Here is a 21,797-nt window from a genome sequence, read left to right as displayed (position 1 = left end):
GCTCCCTTCCTGGGTCAGCGGGACGGGATTTGGTGCACACGGGAGCACAGACGTGGTTCGTTTCCCGTAACAAGGGCAGGGGCAGCGTCTACGCACACAGGTGTCTACGCACAGTGCCCTCAGGCAGGCAGATGGAATGGGAGCCTGTGCAAGTTCTCTTGTGGACTCTGCTTTCTCAGTGAGGTACGAAGCAAGGTCATCAAAGTGAGAGCTGCTTTTCAGTGAAACAAAGTACCCTCAAGAGAGCAAGGGGCATGTTCAGAGTTAGAAATAATCATTCAAAGAGTGGCGGCGAGGGCGTTTAGTGGGTAAGAGTCTTTGGTGGAAACAAATCATGAGGTCTGCATGTAACTTCAACTGAAATTCAAATAACAATAAACACATATACAGTGCTCTGAATTTTCTTTATTTTCAAACAATGATTTAAACCACGCTACAAAATGTTCTATAACATAATTTAAGGAAACTTGTGCAAAACTTAAGAGTGGAAATCAGAACCTATTTCCCTATCATCAAAACATCATGCAAATACTTCTTTTCTTAGAGGATGTATGTTCAGTGTTATGGAATCACTTACAGATGATGGTATATTTTAATTCCATATACCATAATTTCCCCCAGGCATAAACTTTTTAAAACAATATAAACCCCTTTAGAACCACTTCAGATGAAGCTGTGTTGCGTGCTTTTTCAGGAAGTTAAAACTAAGCTCAATCTCCTTCCCTAGCCACAGCCTCACACTAGACAGATTTGCACAAAATACACCAACTACTCCTCAGAGAGCTCATCTAGGGGTGTCCATGGTTCACGTCGTCACAGGTAGAAGAGAGAGTGGGCTAGTTCCAAACTGGGTTCTTTATGAATGCTCTGCGCCACCAGAAAGGTCAGCTTGTGCGCATACTGACAGGGCGCCGGGACTCTGATTAAGCCCTGAGGAGAAAACATATTGACAGCAGTTAAGAGGATAACTTGTTCTCCAAACTGACAGATTTTCCTGAGTTTTGTCCCCCACTAGCTGCATTTAGTAGAATGCATGGGGGAGGACACAGTAACTAAACTCAACCAAGGGCAACCTCATCCACAGGGAACACGGGCTCACTGGGCAAGAAGTGGGGGAGGCCCAGTCTGGTTTCACGAAGTTGAGCACGGGGCGCCATCACATCTAGTCCTAATCTAACTTTCCCGCAACTTGATACTCCAAGGGGCTCAGAGCAGCTCTTGGCCTTGGCCTTGGAGAGCAGCTTCATGCACAGGAACACAGGACCCTCCATGAGACACAGCATCTGAGTTGGCTTGAACTTCCTCAACTGTAACTTGGAAAGAACAATACCCTGATTTCCTTTCAGGCTTGCATAAGATAATGCATAGAATAAAGTCATCTGGAAATTATAAATACTGTTATAAATAATGATGATGATGATGATGATATTAACAGTTATTGCTATTTGATTTCTATGACAGGCTGTGTTTCTCCCACTGTGGACTTAAGGACTCATTCATTCATTCATTCATTTATTCCTCCTTTGTGAAGTCAGGAGGTAGGGATACAAACATGAATTGGGTGACAGTTCCTGAGTGGGAACCCTGAGAGTCAGCACCCACATAAGGATACAGCTGTCACTCACCGGCCAGTTGTAGTACAGGTGACACAGTTTGAAGGTAAGTCTCTGCATGTGGTCGGGCTTCAAGCCATTGTCATCATAGATGACGTTATAGTGGGTGGGATTAACAGTTCCCTGACAGGCAGCCTGACTGACCAAGTAAAAGTCATACCTGAGGAGGAAAACGGAATTACGTGAGAAAGAGGACAAGCAGACTAAGGCCTCCCTTGAAGAACACACAGTGAATGTTCCATTAAAAACTGATATTCTAACAGGGATTAGATTCACGACAGGGATGTCCACTCTCACCACTGTTGTTCACATAGCGCTGGAAGTCCTAGCATCAGCAATCAGACAACAACAAAAATAAAAGGCATCAGAATTGGCAAAGATGAAGTTAAACATTCACTTTTCGCAGATGACATGATACTCTACATGGAAAACCTGATAGACTCCAGAAGTCTGCTAGAACTGATCCACGAATTCAGCAAAGTCACAGTACAAAATCAACATACAGAAATCGGTTGCATTTTTATATACCAATAATGAAGCAACAGAAAGAGCAATCAAGAAACTGATCCCATTCATAATTGCATCAAAAACCATAAAATACCTAGGAATAAACCTAACCAAAGATGTAAAAGATCTGTATGATCTTTCTGAACTACAGAAAACTTATGAAGGAAATTGAAGAAGACACAAATGGAAAAACACTCCATGCTCATGGATTGGAAGAATAAATATTGTGAAAATGTCATTACTACCCAAAGCAATCTACACATTCAATGTAATCCCCATCAAAATTGCACCAACATTCTTCTCAAAGCTAGAACAAGCTATCCTCAAATTTGTAGGGAACCACAAAAGACCTTGAATAGCCAAAGTAATATTGAAGAAGAAAACCAAAACGGGAGGCATCACAATCTCAGACTTTAGTTTCTACTACAAAGCTGTCATCATCAAGACAGTATGGTATTAGCACAAAAACAGACACATAGACCAATGGAATAGAACAGAGAACCCAGAATTGGACCCACAAATGTATGGCCAATTAATCTTTGATAAAGCAGGAAAGAGTATCCAGTGGAAAAAAGACAGCCTCTTCAACAGGTGGTGCTGGGAGAACTGGACAGCAACATGCAGAAAAATGAAACTAGACAACACTCTTATACCATTCACAAAAATAAACTCAAAATGGATGAAGGGCCTGAATATGAGACAGGAAACCATCAAAACCCTAGTGGAGAAAGCAGGAAACAACTTCCTTGACCTCAGCTGCAGCAATTTCCTACTCGACACATCTCCAAAGGCAAGGGAATCAAGAGCAAAAATGAACTACTGGGACCTCATCAAGATACAAGCTTCTGCACTGCAAAGGAAACAATTAAAAAAAAACTAATAGGCAACGGAAGGAATGGGAAAAGACAGTTGCAAATGACATATTGGATAAAGGGCTAGTATCCAAAATCTACAAGGAACTCACCAAACTCCACACCCAGAAAACAAATAACCCAGTGTAGAAATGGGCAGAAGACATGAACAGACACTTCTCCAAAGAGGACATCCAGATGGCCAAAAGACATATGAAACAATGCTCAATGTCACTCATCATCAGGGAAATACAAATCAAAACCACACTGAGATACCACCTCACATCAGTTGGAGTGGCTAAAATGAACAAATCAGAAGACTATATTTGCTGGCAAGGATGTGGAGAAATGGGCACCCTCCTACACTGTTGGTGGGAATGTAAACTGGTACAGCTGCTCTGGAAAACAGTGTGGAATTGCCTCAAAAAATTAACAGTAGAACTCCCCTATGACCCAATAGCCCTGCTAGGGATTTACCCAGGGGAAGTGCTGATGCATAAGGTTACATGTACCCCAATGTTCACAGCAGCACTTTCAACAATAGGCAAATCATGGAAAGAGCCTAAATGTTCATCACCTGATGAATGGATCAAGAAGATGCAGTGTATATATACACAATGGAGTATTACATGGCAATGAGAAAGAGTGAAATCTGGCCATTCGTAGCAATGTGGATGGAACTTGAAGGTGTCATGCTAAGTGAAATAAGTCAGGCAGAGAAGGACACATACCATATGTTTTCACTCATAAGTGTAACAGGAGAAACTTAGCAGAGGACCATGGGGGAGGGAAAGGGGGAAAAACTAGTTGGGGAGAGGGAGGGAGGCAAACCATGAGAGACTCCTGAATACTGAGAACAAACTGAGAGCTGATGGGGGAGGGAGAGAGGGGAAAGGGGATGATGGGCCTGGAGGAGGGCACTTCTCAGGATAAGCACTTGGTGTTACATGGAAACCAACTTGACAATAAACTATAAAAGAAAAAAAAGAAGATGTGGTTTATCTATACAATGGAATATTACATGCCACGAGAAAGAATGAAATATGGTCATTTATAACAATGTGGATGGAACTTGAGGGTACTATGCTAAGTGAAATAAGTCAGGCAGAGAAGGACAGATACCATATGTTTTCACTCATATGTGGAACAGGAGAAACTTAACAGAAGACCATGGGGGAGGGGAAGAGGAAAAAAACAGTTAAGGAGAGGGAGGGAGGCAAACCATCAGAGACTCTTAAATATTGAGAACAAACCAAGGGTTGATGGGGAATGGGCATGAAGGAGGACACTTGGGATGAGCGCTGGGTGTTGTATGGAAACCAACTGACAATAAACTATAATAATAATAATTAAAAAACGGATTTTGTAACAGCACTTGCCACTCAGGACGCGTCGCTTCTGAGTCCACCACAGTGCCAAGCGGCGGGTTCTGCACGGATCGGCTCGCTTCTGTGCAGAACCGGAGCATGCACTTCTTCCTGACCACAATCACGGACAGTTTGGAGCTTGGAACCAGAAAGGCAAAAGGTAAGACGCAGAGAACTAACCAAGCTTACAGCTTTCTACTGACTTTTTCTGGTAATTTCTAAATGGAATAAATAAATTCATTCATTAGAAGAACACTGCAAAAACGAATAAAACTTATCCACAATCTCTCCTCCCTCAGAGATGCATACAGTTTTTAATTTTTAAGAAGTGTATGTATTTACTTTGAGGGGAGGTTGGAGAAGGGGAGAGAGGGAGAGAGAGGGAACCCACAAACTGTGAGATTGTGACCTGAGCTGAAATCAAGAGTCTGACTCTTAACTGACTAAGCCGCCCAGGTGCCCCCCATATAGTTTTTAAAATTAGAGAAAGTCCTTCTTTGTTGAAAAAGTGTGGTGTGTCCAGTCACTTGGCTGGTTCACATCATTTGAAGGGGACAGGGAGGAACAGTTAATAGGGCAATGAACTTCGGCTAGCATTTCCAAAGGATGATTTTTCCATAATTTTCCATAGAGACAAGATTTCTTTTTCCATTAGCAACAGTGCCCCTATTTCACCTTCACTCTTCCTCTCAATTTCTGAATAGCAAAGAGACCCACAAGTCCGCTTATTCCTCAAATCATCACTTCTGAATCCTGCAAGACCACACCTGTGGGGATGGATGGACAGACCAAAAGTACATTTGGGCCAAATGTTGAGTGACCAAATATGAAAGTCAGGATTTAGTACAGCCAAAGCCAAATCCCTTTACTGGCCATAATTCCCAAAGGAACTTCTGGGAGGCAAAGATTGTGGTGAAATTTCACTTTCAAACATTTTAATGATCTTAAATATATATTCTGGTTTTCAATATCACCACTTTTAAAAGCTGATGTTCTACTGCAAGACAACTCCTTAGCACTGTCACTGCTGAATTCACTCCTGCTAGCCCTCAACTGCATACTTGGCATTCTGCACAGACACAGTCACCTGAGGTCAGTGAGGAGGGAAATATTTTGGCTGTGAAGGTCTGGACACAGGGGAAGGCGACACTGTCCCCCAAAGCAATGTGCTCTCCCTCCACTATTGACAGTCACCAGTGAGGTCAAGGCTCATCCCCCTGGCTCGTGGTTGCAACTTCAGATGATAGGCAGTGCCACCTATTGGACGAATGCTGTTTCCCACTTGGAATACAATGTCTTCCGAATATTTTAGGAAGTCAATTTAAGATGATCACCCGCCCCGATTGCCACTTCTAAAATTTTCTGGCACCCGCCACTGGATGTTGTCACCGAGGAAAATGTACTGCAATACTGAATCTAGAAGTGTGGCAACGGAGGTGGGGGTGGTCTGATTTCCACACGCAGCACCACCGCACTGTCTTCACATCCTTTCAGCACCTTCACTGCCCTCCCTGCACACCAGTGCCTGCACCCCAGGGCTTTAGCCCCCCGCGTGGATTTGGGCCTTGAATTTGAAACCACCGCTTGTTCAATCCCGCGGCATAACAATGTGGATGAAGCGTCTTCACCGCCTGCTGAGTCTCAGTGTCAGCTGCTCTGGGGGACACTTGCCTTTCTCCAGGGGCCCCGACCCGGGCTCACGCAGCCCTACTCACAGAGGACCATCTCAACCAGCCTCCAGTCTAGGGGAAACCTGTCCATCCCGCTGCACTCACGGGATGCAGACAAGAGCCGAGCGCGCCTGCATGAAAATCAGGTGCTGGAGTACAGTTATCTGATTAGCTAGGATCCATGTGCCCTGGTTGCAAGTGTGGGGAAAGAACCACAACTCAGTACCTGGAATTTGCACTCGCTTCTGTCACACTGCTCAGCAGCTGCGGAACCTCGTATTCAATCAGTGTTTTCAGCTGACCGTCCCCGACCCCATCCCGGTACACAATTATCCGAGCCGGCAGACCATGGTTGTGCTGGTACCACTTGTTGAGGGCTCCTGCAGAATTTGTTGGTAGGAAGAAAAGAATGACTTGTCCAACCCCAACAACGAATAAAATCCCCAGGTCGTTCAATGTTTTACATAAGTGCATTGGTTCAGACCCCTGTAACATAGGGTAATACCTAATTCGAGTTGTGGCTGCACTAATATAAAATGGATCACTTTAGGGAACATTCGGTCTCTCTGCTATTTGAGGAATCCTACTGGTCTCTCTGGAAAAACATATTCTTAAACTTAGCACATCTCTTTAGTAAAATTTTAATATGTAAGGAATAAATTAAGCCATACAATAGACTAATTCCCAAAACCAAATTAATACTAATTTAGTTTCTTCAAGTCTTTACATGCTATGAATAGATATGCACTGGATAACTTCATGCCCTTTTCGTCTTCAAGAAGCATCATGTGAAAACATAAGGAGAGTTCGTGGCTGACCCTCTGGAAGCATCTCTTGCCTCAGACTCACTCAGTTCAATTCTAAGTTGCACTGACAGTATGAACTCTGAAAACATTTCCACCCGCTCCAGCTAGAAATTGCCTAAAGAGTAGAGACCAGACAGTAACTCCAACTCAATAGAAATTTTTCACAACTACATAAAAAGAGAACCAAGTTTTGAAGTGAGAGCAAAGTAATATAATAATTATTTTCATGGAGATGCTATGCGGCTATTTTCGAAGAATTTATTGTCCAGGAAGTTCATTTGGGTTCATTAGAAGACGATCATTACATGTAAGGCCATAACCAACACATATCACCCAATTCAATTTTTTAGGAAACCATATTTACACCCCCTCCCCAAACTTACAGATGGGAAAGTGCAGGTCAGGAGAGGGAGTGAATCACACAAGACGCACTATAGGGAGTGGCAAAGCCAGATCCTGGTCAGGGCCGAGCAGGCGACGGGAGCCTCAGACACCTGCTCCCTCTGTGCCCCACTGTGAACAGGCTCCCCTCCTCGTCTGCCTTCTTCCCTATCTTCTCCCACGATGCCACCCCTTGTCTGCCAGCATTCCTACCCCCGACTCACAGGCTTCCTATTTCTAGACCTCGTAGCACTCTGTCATAATCCCTGTTTCTGCAGGTAGATTCCTCTGGCCTTCACACTGCTTGCCAGAGCCACCAGCAGCTCCAAACTCCCCTGCCTCTTGGCTTTCTGTTCACCACGCACAGATGACAAATGTAAATTCTACAGCATCTGTTAGCGTGGGTCAGGCTACAGCGTTGGGAATTTCCATGTGGGCGATGGTTGACTCAAGCAGGCTTGACGGAGTCTGCTTCCACCATCTGGTCTGCTATGGGACGCGGACTCCTGGGCCTGAAGGAACAGTGCTTGGGGCCCACCCCGCTGCTATGCCTTTAGTACCGGTCATGAAAACTTTCAAGCAATCTGCAACATCAGTCGCCGTTCTCTGAAGGATACACCGAGAGAACCATCTAAAGCAAGAAAAAAACACAAGTTCAAGTTCAGAATGTCTACCACAAACATGCATTAGAATTCCTTGAAGGAAACAGAAAACAACCTAAGTGTCCATTGGTGGAAGAATGGGTGAAGAAAATGTGATGCTCTAGATGGCTAATGGACACATGAAAAGATACTCAATGTCACTCATCAACAGGGAAATACACATCAAAACCACAGTGAGATACCACCTCCTATCTGTCAGAATGGCTAACATTAACAACACAAGAAATAACAGATGTTGGCAAGGATGCAGAGAAAGGGGAACCCTGTTGCACTTTTGCTGGGAATGTAGCTGGTGCAGACATTCTGGAAATCAGTATGGAGGTTCCACAAAAAAATTAAAAATAGAAATACCCTATGACCCAGCAATTGTACCACTAGGTATTTATCCAAAGGCTGCAGGTGTGCTGATTCGAAGGGGCACATGCACCCCAATGTTAACAGCAGCACTATCAACAATAGCCAGCGTATGGAAACAGCCCAAATGCCCATCGACTGATGAATGGATAAAGAAGATGTGGTATATATTTACACAATGGAATACTACTCAGTGATGAAAAAGAATGAAATTTTGCCATATGCAACAATGTGGATGGAACTAGAGTATATTATTCTACACAAAATAAGTCAGAAAAAGACAGATATCATATGATTTCACTCATATGTAGAATTTGAGAAACACAACAGATGAACATAGGGGAAGGGGGAAAAGGAAATCATTACATTGAACATTGACAGTATTACAATGTTGTAGGTCATTATACATCAATTAAAAAACCAAAATAAATCAAAATAAAATCAAATAAATAGAAATAGACATTATGAGGAAAACTTAATGATCATGAGCCTCTATGTGCTATACAATCACAAGTATATTTAAAACCTCTCCTCCTCCAAAGAAATTTGTTGACAAGAAAGAGACACTGAGGCATAGTGCTGGCATCAGACATGTGTGGGTTCAAAGCTCAGCTGGCATACTCACCAGCCATATGACTTTACTACGCACACCTAAGCCTCAGTTTCCTCATCTGTACCAAGGAAACGCACAAGATGGTAAGGTAGTTAACTACCTCACAAGGCTGTTATAAAAGTTAAATTAGATAATATATAAAAGTACTTAGCACAATACTTAGCACAAAATAAGCAATAATAGAAACCACTATGTTATTATTAAAAGGAATTTATTAGTTTACCAGATCTACTTTCAATATATTCAAAACTAGAGTACGTTATGCTAAGCAAAATAAGTCAGTCAAGAGAAAGACAGGTATCATATAATTTCACTCATATGTGGAATTTAAGAAACAAAATACCATAGGGGAGGGGAAGAAAAAAATAAAATAAGACAGAAACAGAGAGGGACACAAACCATAAGAGACAAATACAGAGAACAAACAGGGTTGCTGGAGGGGAGATGGGTGGGAGATGGGCTAAGTGCGGGATGGGAATTAAGGAGGGAACTAGTTGGGTTGAGCACCAGGCATTACATATAAGTCATGAATCACTGGATTCTACTCCTGAAACGAATGCTACGCTGCATTTTAACTAAAATTTAAATGAATTAATTTAAAATAAATAAATAAATGGAATCATATAGTAAAAAAAAAAAAAGCAACAACAAATAAAAAATATTCAACGATCTCTCAAGCATAAACTTCCACTTCTATAGGTGAGCTTTTTGGACTTGAAATCTGAACATGATTAACTTATTTAAATTTAGAAGAATTTCTATTGTTAAAAGCATTAAGTAAATAAAAGCACCTGCAAAATGAAGATCATGACTTTGTGATAAGTATGCATCAACACCATTATATATACCGATAGAGACACAATCAGGAATGTGGCTAACAAACTGGAAGTCCTTTATCTGCCCGATTAACACGTCAGTGTGTCACGTTAAGTGACACACATGACAGGGATCTCATACAACCTGGAATGAAGTCAGAGGCACACTGCTACTTTTCCTATTTCTCACCATCCCAAATATATAACTGACTGCAAGTTTAATGGAGTAAATCCCAGAGCTTAAGTCTAGGAATAAAAAATGTTGCAAACAGTTCCTACAACCTCAAAACACATTGCTTAGTTACAAATAATGAAAACAATTCTAAGAACTACAATTAAATAAGTACTATGAGTCACTATTTCAGCATTATATCCAAACCTGGTTATGCTTTCAGTAGCTGTGTGAACAACTACATCGCTGTCTGCATGTGTTAATAACAACAGACACGTATAGGACGTGTGCTATGGGAGGCTGTGTTTTAAGCACTTGATCTTACGTAATTTCCAGAAGTGCATCATCTTCATGCCCATTTTACAGGTGACCACAGCTGAGGCACAGCAACACGACACAGCCAGATGTCAGACACAGAATAAGTAAGTAGCAGATCAGGACACAGATCCAAACAGATTCCAAAGCTCACTGCTGGACATAAGTTCCTAGTACAGCACCCAACACAGTGCAAATGTACAGAAAATAAATACATGAGAATTTCTATCATCCATCGTTTGAGGACTCTGCCTGGCATACGAGGGCTGACTTGGCTTAATGTAGGTATAAACATAGTTTTTTCATAAGGCTACATATTAGCTTAACATTATCAATCACATTTTTATATGTAAGTATAATTTGGGGTGCCTGGGTGGCTCAGTCGGTTAAGTGTCTGACTTTGCCTCAGCTCATGATCTCACGGTTCGTGAGTTTCACCCCCACATCGGTCTCTGTGCTGACAGCTCAGAGCCTGGAGCCTGCTTCAGATTCTGTGTCTCCCCCTCTCTCTGCCCCTCCCCAACAGTCTGTGTGTGTGTGTATGTCTCTCTCAAAAATAAACATTAAAAAATTCATATGTAAGTATAATTTATGACTAAAGTGTTCATATTTTTTAAATGAGGGAAGAAAACAAACTGTTTCCTGCTGAATGATTTTTAATTAAACCACAAACAATAATTATGGAATATGTTGGGGTAATTGTAAACACACCTGGTGATTCTGGGGTTAATGTTGGCCACAAATCCAACCACTGCCATTTTCTTGTTGAATTCGTCTTTACGGACATCGATGCCAACCACCATCAGGGACTTCAACTGTAAAAGTAAATTTATCATGATTTAATGGAATGAGGCATTATTTTCCCAAACAACAATTTAATAGTTTAGTTTAATAGTTTAATAGTTTTAAAAGTTTTGAAAAAACTGTCCCTGGTTATTAAACTATTTAAGTTAAAGAGAGCAAGGTCCAGAAGAAGCAGATCATCAAAACAGAAACCAAAGAGACTTAAAGATGGAGGGGGAGGGGTGCTGGGTGGCTCAGCTGGTTGAGCATCCAACTCTTGGTTTCACTCAGCTCAGGTCATGATCTTACAGTTCGTAGGTTTGAGCCCAGGGTCGGGCCCTGTGCTGACAGCATGGAGCCTGCTTGGGATTCTCTGTCTTCCCTCTTTTTGCCCCTCTCCCACTAGCTCTCAGTCTCTCTCTCAAAATAAATAAATATACTTAAAACAAAAACATGGAGGGATGAATATGGCACATAATTTGCTTAGGAGACTCACTGTTGTGCAAAATAGTTACCATCCCTTGTGGGGGCAAACAAGGGCCATCTGTGTGGCTCAAGAGATACTGGAAAAGTGATCAGTCATTTACCCCTGGCCTCTGGGCTGGAGGGATCTGAAGAGGAAACCCATTGCCTGTTCAGATGCCTAAGGGATCCCCGTTGCCCACTGGCTACGAGCCTCCAGGGAGGCAGCTGGGGCCCAGCACACACATCCCAGTTATGGAAATGGAAGGGAACGGACAACATCCCCTCATTTCTCACCCTTCACTTCCTTCCCCAGGGGCCAACAGTTCAGGAAAGATGAGGATTTTCTTAGTTCCCACCACAATTCAAAATCATATCTCTGCCAGCTCCCCAAGCTGTGGGGAGGCCCCCTCCGGGATGCGGGGCTGCTCTGAGAGCTAGAGTGCTGCAGAGAGGGGGCAAAAGGAGAGGCCACAGGGCGCGGGAGGCTCCAGATCAAGCCCCCCCACCAAGGCTGTGCCAACCTACATTCCTTTTCATGAAACATTCTGTTATCTGCTTACCCAAAGAACAGGAGCCACACCTCACCTTCTGGACGGTGTCTTGTGTCAGGCCGCAACCCAGAGCGGACACACGACACACCCAACACACAAAACCAATACTTCTGGGATCATGTGAAAACCTCTCCTACTTTGATTTCATTTTTAAATTAATGAATGGGTTGGTTACTAGAAGACTGACAGGCTGCTCACAGGGATCTCCACGGCCCACAGCTCGCCCCCGAGTTTACAGGTCATCTGCATGGCAATCTTGGTGGCGATGTTCATCATCATGCCCTGCTTATTCAGGGTCCGAGTGAGCACACACTGGCTGGGCACTGGGCAGAAGGAGCTCAAGTAGTTTTTAATGGTATCATAGTAGCTCTTCTGATTAGAAGGTAGAATACACATCACCTAAAAGAAAAAGAAAGAAAAAGGGAGGGAAAAAAGTCAATTTACTTATGCTTAGAAGTAGCTAAAATAATAATAATAATAATAATAATCGGGCTCCATGCTCAGCATGGCACCTGCTTGGCATTCTCCCCCACCAAAAAAACCCACATACACACACACTTCCTCTCACCTCCCCTCTGCCCCACCTCCCACTCTCTCTAAAATAAATAAATAAATAAATAAATAAATAAATAAATAAATAAATTTTTTAAGGCGGGGGGAAGCACTTGGGTGGCTCAGTCGGTTGAGCGTCCAACGCTTGATTCTGGCTCAGGTCACGATCCCAGATCGTGGGATGGAGCCCCACATCAGGCTCGGGCTCCATGCTCAGCATGCAGCCTGCTTGGGATTCTCTCTCTCTCTCTCTCTCTCTCTCTCTGCTCCTGCCCCCACTCTTTCTAAAATAAATAAATACATAAACATTTTTAAAAATGAATACATGGATTTTCCAACCATCTCTTGCCTTTAAGTTCCCAAGAAACAAATATTAAAATGCCTACACAGTTGTGTTAAATGGCCTTTAATCACTGACAGTCCCATTTGAAATGCCTTTTTATTAGCCATGGCTATGCGGTCCTGCTCCAAAGCCACCCATCCCCCTCTGGCTTTCCCTTCCTCCCATCTCCAGATTTGATTATCAGGCTCCTCAAATTCCTTGCTAACCTAGCTCTTCCTCCAGCTCCCTCCCGCCCCCTGCTGGCCCTTTTCCTGTGGCTCTCCAGCCCTCATCCCTCCTGGTCCTCCCCTGGCATTGCCCATACGTCGGCCAAGTGGAGGATTAGCTTACACGGTGGTCTCCTCACCACCAGGTACTAGACAACCAAAATAAAAGAAACCAACCACAATTGTTTCGTTTACCATGACTCGAGAGTTGGGCTATGGGCAAAGGGAAAATAAAGAGACACAAGCTTCAGGTCCTCAGGCATTTTTAAATTCCACCCATCTCGGCCACTGCCTCTGTTTCCTAGCAGGTATTTCCCTCAGAAAGGCTTCTCCTGGCCTGCCTCCATCTCCTTTCCATCTTTTATTCTTTACCTTCAAACCCCACCAAATTATACTAAAGATAGGCACTGTCATGACTAGCAGACGGCAAAGTGATTTTTCACCTATAAATCTGTTCAAAACCATAATGTGAAGGGCCAAAGTTATCGACACTTAAGTATATAAAATAGTGTGTTTCCATACATCTTAGGGGGTCTTTCTGCCCTCCATCCTATGAATTTGGAGCCAAGGGAGGGAGGCGTCAGAACAAGGCAGTGGTTGAGCAGGAATGGGGGCCAAAAGAAGGGGGGTGAGGGGACAGGGATGTGGAGTGACAGGTGGAGGGGGACAGGGATGTGGAGTGACAGGTGGAGGGTGACAGGGGTCACGCTCCCCTTATCAGAGAAGAGAAGTACCAATACGGCAATGGGGAATGCTTTCCTGTGAGGTTGGATTGGACCTGGAAGTGTGAACACTTTTCAATATACACATACATACACGGTAATGACTTAGATGTACAGTGTATGCATACACAGCTGACCCTTGAATAACACAGGTTCAAACTATGAAAGTCCACTTATATGCAGAGTTTTTAGCAAATAGAGTACAGTACTGTCAATGTATTTCCTCTGCTTTATGATTTTCTTAATAACACTGTCATTGGGAAGCCTAGGTGGCTCAGTCGGTTAAGCGTCTGACTTTAGCTCAGGTGATGATCTCATGGTCAGTGAGTTTGAGCCCCGTGTCGGGTTCTGTGCTGACAGCTTAGCCCGGAGCCTGCTTCAGATTCTGGGTCTCCCTCTCTCTCTCCGCCCCTCCCCCACTCACATTCTGTCTCTCTCTGCCTCTCAAGAATGAATAAATGTTAAAAAAAACTTTTTTAAAAAGCATTGTCATTTCTCTAGCTTACTTTTTTGTGAGAATATGATATATAGTACATAAAATACAAAATATGTGTTAATCAACTATGTTATCAGGCTTCCAGTCAACAATCGGCTATTAGGAGTTCAGTGTTAGGGAGTCAAAAGTCACATAGGGATTTGGGGCTCCGCAGGGAGTCTGTACCCCTAACCCCCACAGTGTTCAAGGCTCAACAGTGTCTGAGTACATATCTATAGACACATGCATACACAACATTCCTAGCTTTGCCCTTTGAGAAAGTCTGGGGTGGTGACACTCCACTAACAAATAAGCACATCCAGCTGCCCAGATTTTGATTTTTTTAAATTAATATTTATTTTTGAGAGAGAGAGAGAGAGAGAGAGAGAGAGAGAGAGAGACAGCGAGAGGTAAACACAGAACTGGAGGCAGGCTCCAAGCTCCATGATCTTAGCACAGAGCCCAAAGCTGGGCTCAAACTCACGAACTGAGAGTTCATGACCTGAGCCAAAGTTGGACACTTAACCAACGGAGCCATCCAGGTGCCAGATTTTGATTTCTAAATACTCTCTCTATCAAAAGGAATTATGGCTCACTGGAGAAATATCTAATTCCACTGGAGAAATATTTAATTCCAGAGCTGGCAGCAAAATTTCAAGATTAACCTGGAACACCTTATTGTGACAGATAATAAGAAAATGTCCCCAAAACAATGGGGACATGTAAAAAATTCACATAAGCCTACTTGAATGAGTCTCCTATTAAAATCATGAACAATTTGGGTATCAAAATAAATAATATTGGTAATAGACTATAAGCTGGTAAATAAAATAGGAAACAATGAATCCATAACTGATAAAAATAAATGAACAAAGAAATGGGGAGAAGAGAAAGTTCTTCGTTATAATATAAGGTTATCTACTAAATGTAGAAGGCATGCAATGCTACACACTAAATGTAAGAAATCAGAAAAACACCATTTGGCAATCATCATGGTAATAATAATAATAATATAAATAAATAAAGACAAGAATTATCAATGGATTCTAAAACTAGCAGGTAAAAGTTTGATGAGAAACAGAATATTTACATAGTCTCAAAGTATCTCCCTGCAAAACACCAAAACAGAAACACCTGCTTAATTACAAAGAGAGGAGTAAATGTACAGTGGAGAAACCTGGCAGATACCACCTTAATTAACGGGGTACCTCCTGGTAGGACGCATTAAGAACACAGAATCATTGCTGTGATGCTCCTGCCAAAAGTATATAACCTGAATTTAATTACAAGGGAACAGCAGACAAACCCAAATTGAGAGACACTATATAAAGTAACTGGTCTATACCCTTCAAAATCGGAAGGTCATCGAAAACCATAGAAGTGTTCCAGACTGAAGGAGAGTCTACAGAGACAGGACAACTAAATGCAATGCACTAGATCATTTTACTAGAGTGAACATGTTGGGGACAAATGGAGAAATGTGAATGGAGTCTCTGGATTAACTGGTCCTTCTGTCTCTTGATTTTGATGCTTATCCTATGGTTCTGCAGGAGAGTGTACCTTGTTTGTAGAGAATATGCACTGAAGTACTGAAGAGCAATGGGGCACCATGTCTATAACCTACTCAAATGGTTCAGGAAAAAAGATGGTAAATAGACAGACAGAGGCTGGCAGGCAGGCAGGAGGGAAGGAAGGAACAATAAAGCAAATGTAATAAAATGTCAACACCTGGGGAATCGGGCTGAAGGTACCTGGGAGTTCTTTGTATTCTTCTTGCAATCTTTCGTTAAGTTAAGTTTTATTTTAAAGAAACAAATGCTCTTTGGGTTAGAATTCCCTTTGTTTAATGTAACATCTCTATGGCCCTTCTTTTGTGTCTGACTACAACAGCAACAGAAATCGCAAAGCTGCTCTGCAGGAGATGGGGACCGGAATGCTGGGAGGTAAGGGACGCTGCCGTTGGGTGGGAGGCTGGGGGGCTGAGGCCTGGGAGAAGAGTAAATATTTCCAAGAAAGAGAAATGGTTGAGAGAGCTGTAAGAACAAGGCTGTTGATTTTAACTTGTCTGGAACACTGGGGTGTGCCGTGACCTTGCCTCGGACCCAGACCCTCTGCAGAGTCAGCTGCGCAGACACACTCACCCAAACTACTTCAGGAAATGGGGAAATGAGAGTTGTGGCAACGGATGTGGTGCAGGGGCAGACGGCACTCACGAAAGAGGGCAAGAATTCAGAAGAAGCAGCCGTAGGTGACATGGAAAAACCTAAGCCCTCCAAGAATCCACCAAAACACTGGGGAGAGCACTGGGTACCCAGCATTTATGGTGTAAGATGTGAGTCACTTTATCTTAAATAAAAGATAGCCCCCAACAAGTTAAAAATATGTAGACATCCAAGAGACTGAGATGGGGGTAGAAACAAGCATTTAAAAATTAATATTAGAAATATGAAAGGGCAATAAAATGTTGATTAAAATGCTAAGATTAATCCTTTCTTGGGTTCTCGGGGAAATGCACAGCTATTTGAAAACATACCATGAGAGAATATGCTCACCTTCCTTCTTCCAAGGAAAGAAGAAGGTTAGATATAAGGAAAAAACTAAAATTATACATCAAAACCACAATTATCCTATACTTACCAACTGAACATCAGGATCAATATGTTTCTGTACAGCGCTGAAAAATGCAGCTGAATTTTCTTCTGCTTTTATGCTAAACAAAAAGATTCATTTTGAGAATATGTAATTCCCTCTTCAGTAGCAAAAAACACGTAGAGTCAAAATAATGCAAACAGAAATTTATAATCCCACTACACGATACATCAAAAACATTTGATAATCATTTTTATTAGCCTAAAAATAGTTTGGTGGAAAATGCAATTTTCTCAATTATATGTAATCCCTACAATTAATAATTCTGTTTTTCCAAAATAATTCTGTTTTTCCAAAAGCTCCAAAAAGTGAGCCTTTGAAATCGCAAGTCTCAATACCAAGCATCTGAAACTGGCTCGAGTTAAATTGGGATTAAGATTTCTCTGACATCGGGGCATCTGGGTAGCTTGGTCAGTTAAGTGTCTGACTCTTGGTTTCAGCTCAGGTCACAATCTCACAGTTCATGGGTTCAAGCCCCAAGCTGGGCTATGCACTGACCGTGCAGAACCTGCTTGGGATTCGCTCTCCCTCTCTCTGCGCACCACTCTCCGCCCCACCTAAATAAATAAATAAACTTAAAAAAAAGATTTCTCTAATACCAAATCTCCATGAGAAATTTAAAATAAAAGTCTCAAAAAACCATCAGATTAATGAGACTAAGATACTCAGCTAATCAGACTGATTCAGACTGAAAGATTTTTCTTCCAGTGACAGCTTGCTTGGAGCCTGGAATATTTAGCCTGCATGAACCAATTAGTCAGCAAGCACTTACCTGTTCTGTGCTTACATTACTTTAGGGGCCAGACGCTACAGAAATAATTCCCCCACAGAGGACTTCATAGATTTGGTTTCTTTATGTGGAATCCACTTCTGGTATGCATAAACAATTGGAGTGTCCTAACACCCAGTGGCCTTTCCGGACTTGCCCAGCAGGTGGCAGGACTGCCGTTTCCTGATCTCTGGTCCGAACAGCTACAGGAATGGCCTGCAGCTCTGTTAAAACTACATGTTTCTGGCTTTTCCAATTAGATCTCTTGTATGCAGACTCAGAGGCTAGCCTAATGTCCATTCTTTTTAAACTCATCAGGCAAATGTTTTAGATGGGAGAAACCATGCATATAAATCTAACAGGTAAATGAATACTTCAGGGGAAAGAAAAAGAATGGAATAAAATACAGGCTTTCAGATAAAACAGGCTAAGAACAGAACCTGGCAAGGGCTTGATCGCAGAATTCCTGTAAGAAAGAGACTGCGATGTCATCCTGGGGTCTGTGACTGTGGCTTTCATTAATCTTTTCCTGCTTCATTAGTTCATGGGTTAAGAGAAATTAGAGCAGGTGAAACTTAAACCAGGCCATTTGTTAACAGACGTGATAAGATGAGAAGTCTGAACCACAGTGTAAAATGAGACTCGGTTGTAAAATGAGCATGGTTTTCAACAATGCTTGTACTGTTGATGTAATTAATTAGTAACCATGTGTTTAATGAATAACTTCCATCCTTGCCAATTAGGACATTGCACCTCCACTATAACAATAAAACAAAGTATGCATTCCTCCTTAGTAAGCATATGAAGCTCAGTGAAATGAGGCATGAGCAATTTGCTTTTCTAAAGCAAAGAGTACCGATTTTGAGTGTGACTGTGTATATGAAGATCCCTCACTAACCTGAAAGCAATGTATTTATCTTTGTCATCCCCAGCAACTGGCCTAGTATCTAGTAGACAGTAGATACTCAATAAATGTTCAAAGACTAACTGCCCTTGGTTTTATCAGAAAACTACCTAAATAATCTTATACTACTGTAACAGAATCAGAAAAGGTTATTTGAGATGTTTTCACATTAAATTTTAAAGCATAAAGTGTATCACATAAATCAGGAAATTCAACTTTCATTTTTCAATACTTTGTTTGCTGTTAAGTTTTACAAATAACTGATATGAAAGAATTGGGGGGGGAAGTTAACAGATTTATTAAGGATTTATGCCCCCCAAACAGCACTGAAAAGATTTGGGGATAACGAGACTATTGCCTAATGAACTAAAACAGTTTTACAAAGACCAATATAAAATATATGTTAACTATAAAAATTTAATCACTGCAAAATCTATCTACTTATAACTATTTTCTTGGTAGTTTGCATTAGGAAACTATACTGAGATAAAGCTTTTGTAGCTACATCAGCCATTATTTCTGTTCTTCTAACTAAACCCAATTAATATATGAAAAAAGTAGGGATGATTTTCTGTATATACTCACATTTTGGGGTAGTCCACGTTAAATCCCATGGAACTTCCAACTCTTCTCAAGCAGTACAGAAAGTTCTCGATCACATTTTCAGCTCTGTTGCTACATATAATCAACCATTTATTCAAAGACCGTGCACTTAAAACCTTGCAATTTCGCATATCCTTGGACCAATCAGCGGCAGACATAGGTTGACACTAAGAAAAACAATGATCATGAAAGGGTTAAGCATTTATTCAGAGAGCAATTAACTAAAGACAGTGTGAAGATTCTGTGTCCATCTGGTCTGCACTTGCCCTAAGAGAACTATTTAGTACTGCTTGCTATTCACAGACTGCACCTCTGGACAGATTACGTGGGATCCCTGGAAGTGAAGGCATCTGAGCATCCCCCCAGGTCGGCCACTCCCGGGCTGCAGATTGGTAGGCAAGGCCCTCTACCTCATGGGCCTCCGCTATGTGCAAAGAAAGGTGTGTGGTTCAAAAAGCTCTAGGTTTCCTTCCAGCTCTGAGACGGACAACCTTTAATGTGAATGTCCTAGGAAGCGAGCTGTCCAATTCAGGCTCATTAGGCATAATGCGACCTCAAACAGAAATGCTGACTAATGCTACTGCCTCACACTACAACTAACAAATGCTGCGGGGTAGCTAAGAACATATATTATGCTAGAAGTAGCTATGTCTAGGAGCAAAGATGAGACCAGGGCATAGGCTCCTTTCTCACTCTTGAATGGACCCCCAGGTGACTGGAAAACTAAGCTCCCGGCACTGACAAGGGGAGACTTTAGACTGCTCACTAACCTCCTGCTTATATCCATAGACCGGAAACGAATGGAAATGTCTTTGGTACAGCGAACCAGGAAGAGCCGGTTAGAATTTAAAAGGACCACACTGAATCCAATCCCTTGCTACTCAGTATTGCCTTGTAGCAACATGGCTATTTCCTGAGAGCTTGTTAGAAATGCAGAGTTCTTGGGGGCACCTGGGTGGCATAGTAAGTTGGCATCCAACTTAGACTCAGGTCATGATCTCATGGTTCATGGGTTCAAGCTCCATGTTGGGCTCTATGCTGACAGCTTAGAGCCTAGAACCTGCGTCAGATTCTGTGTCTTCCTCTGTCTCTGCCCCTCCCTTGCTCTCTCAAAAATAAACAAACATTAAAAAAAAAAAAAAAGAAATGCAGGATCTTGAATGGGACCCACTGAATCAGAATCCGCAGTTATTAATCAGCACACGAATGGGGTTTTTTTAGTTTTTTAATGTTTTATGTATTTTTGATACAGATAGAGACAGATCATGAGAGGGGGAGGGGCAGAGAGAGAAGGAGACACAGAACTGGAAGCAGGCTCCAGGCTCTGAGATAGCTGTCAGCACAGAGCCCGACGTGGGGCTTGAACCCACGAACTGTGAGATCTGACCTGAGCCGAAGTCGGAGGCTTAACTGACTGAGCCACCCAGGCGCCCCAGCACACGAATATTTAAGAAGCATTATAATCCTGTATTTTACAGATTTCCAAGCTATGGCTACGAGAGATTATGGAGCCAGCCGGTGCCAGGCTCTGACTTAGATCTGTCTTCTTGATGTTGCGATTAGGGTCCCTTCCACCAAGCACTCTAAAATCCAACCACAGGCACCCTCATAAAGCCTTGCCATTAGGTGGCATTAGGTGGCCAGGCAGGGACTCGCCTCCAGGAGGCAACCTTAAAGAATGGAGGAGAGAGGTCAGTGGTTCCATCTGGAGTCATGGTTCATTGCCACCTGTGTGAGGAGAGCCACAGCTCTCTCACCTACACCCCCTGCCTGCTATGGGCTGGCAGAGACCAGGGCAAATGTCCAAGGCTCACTCTGAGCTCTGAGAGCCGTTATTCTACTCAGTTCCTAGAACCCAATTTCAGAAGAGCAGAATTGGTCCAGAAGGCCATGACACAGTCAACCCTAGGCCAGTCACCACTACCACTGGGGCAGGTTCTTCTATTTTAATGCCTCCTCTATGGAGACCTGTTTCCATGCTAAACAGTACAACAAAAACGCTCCAAGAAATATGATTTTACTTACATAGATGATGGGATGGATCATTAAATATTTAAATCCTGCTTCAGGTATGGAACTGAAACTGAGTGTCTCTTGACTTCTAACCAACATTTCTTTTTATGAAGTCTTTTTTATGTTTTTTAATTTTTTTTATTTTTGAGAGACAGAGAGAGACAGCATGATCAGGGAAGCATCAGAAAGAGAGGGAGATACAGAATCCGAAGCAGGCTCCAGGCTCTGAGCTACCTGTCAGCACAGAACCCGATGTGGGGCTCGAACCCACGAACTGTGAGATCATGACCTGAGTTGAAGCCAGATGCTTAACCTATTAAGCCACCCAGGCACCCCTGAAGTCTTTTTTAAGTTTTCTTAATGTTTATTTATTTTTGAGTGAGAGAGGCACAGAATCTGAGTGGGGAGAGGCAAAGAGAGAGCGAGGTAGACACAGAATCCGAAGCAGGCTCCAGGCTCCCAGCTCCCAGCAAAGAGCACGATATGGGGCTCGAACTCACACATGTTGAGATCATGATCTGAGCCGAAGTTAGATGCTTAGCGACGGAGCCACCCAGGCACCCCCTGTAACTGGCTTTTAAAATGGGCAAACCACAGGGGAAAGTGGAAAGATAATGTACCATTTTTGTATAAAAC

At 42.5% G+C, this 21,797-nt stretch overlaps 1 protein-coding gene across 1 annotated transcript in view; it reads right to left on the bottom strand.

Annotated features, from left to right (window-relative positions):
- Window positions 1–385: 385 nt before the first annotated feature.
- Window positions 386–21,797, bottom strand: part of PIWIL4 (piwi like RNA-mediated gene silencing 4) — a 46,632-nt gene continuing 25,220 nt past the window's right edge. Inside the window, exons 12-20 of the mRNA XM_029957662.1 lie at window positions 19,131–19,315; window positions 16,861–16,933; window positions 12,124–12,324; window positions 10,838–10,941; window positions 7,756–7,826; window positions 6,235–6,388; window positions 4,351–4,476; window positions 1,626–1,773; window positions 386–930 (exon numbers count right to left, since the gene is read on the bottom strand). Of these exons, the coding sequence (XP_029813522.1) occupies window positions 814–930; window positions 1,626–1,773; window positions 4,351–4,476; window positions 6,235–6,388; window positions 7,756–7,826; window positions 10,838–10,941; window positions 12,124–12,324; window positions 16,861–16,933; window positions 19,131–19,315 (1,179 nt within the window). The 3' untranslated portion in view covers window positions 386–813. The remainder of the gene's footprint in view (window positions 931–1,625; window positions 1,774–4,350; window positions 4,477–6,234; window positions 6,389–7,755; window positions 7,827–10,837; window positions 10,942–12,123; window positions 12,325–16,860; window positions 16,934–19,130; window positions 19,316–21,797) is intronic.

Source organism: Suricata suricatta, chromosome 11, assembly GCF_006229205.1.
Source record: "Suricata suricatta isolate VVHF042 chromosome 11, meerkat_22Aug2017_6uvM2_HiC, whole genome shotgun sequence".
NCBI classification, from domain to species: Eukaryota; Metazoa; Chordata; class Mammalia; order Carnivora; family Herpestidae; genus Suricata; species Suricata suricatta.
This window is presented reverse-complemented; position numbering and strand designations above follow the sequence as displayed.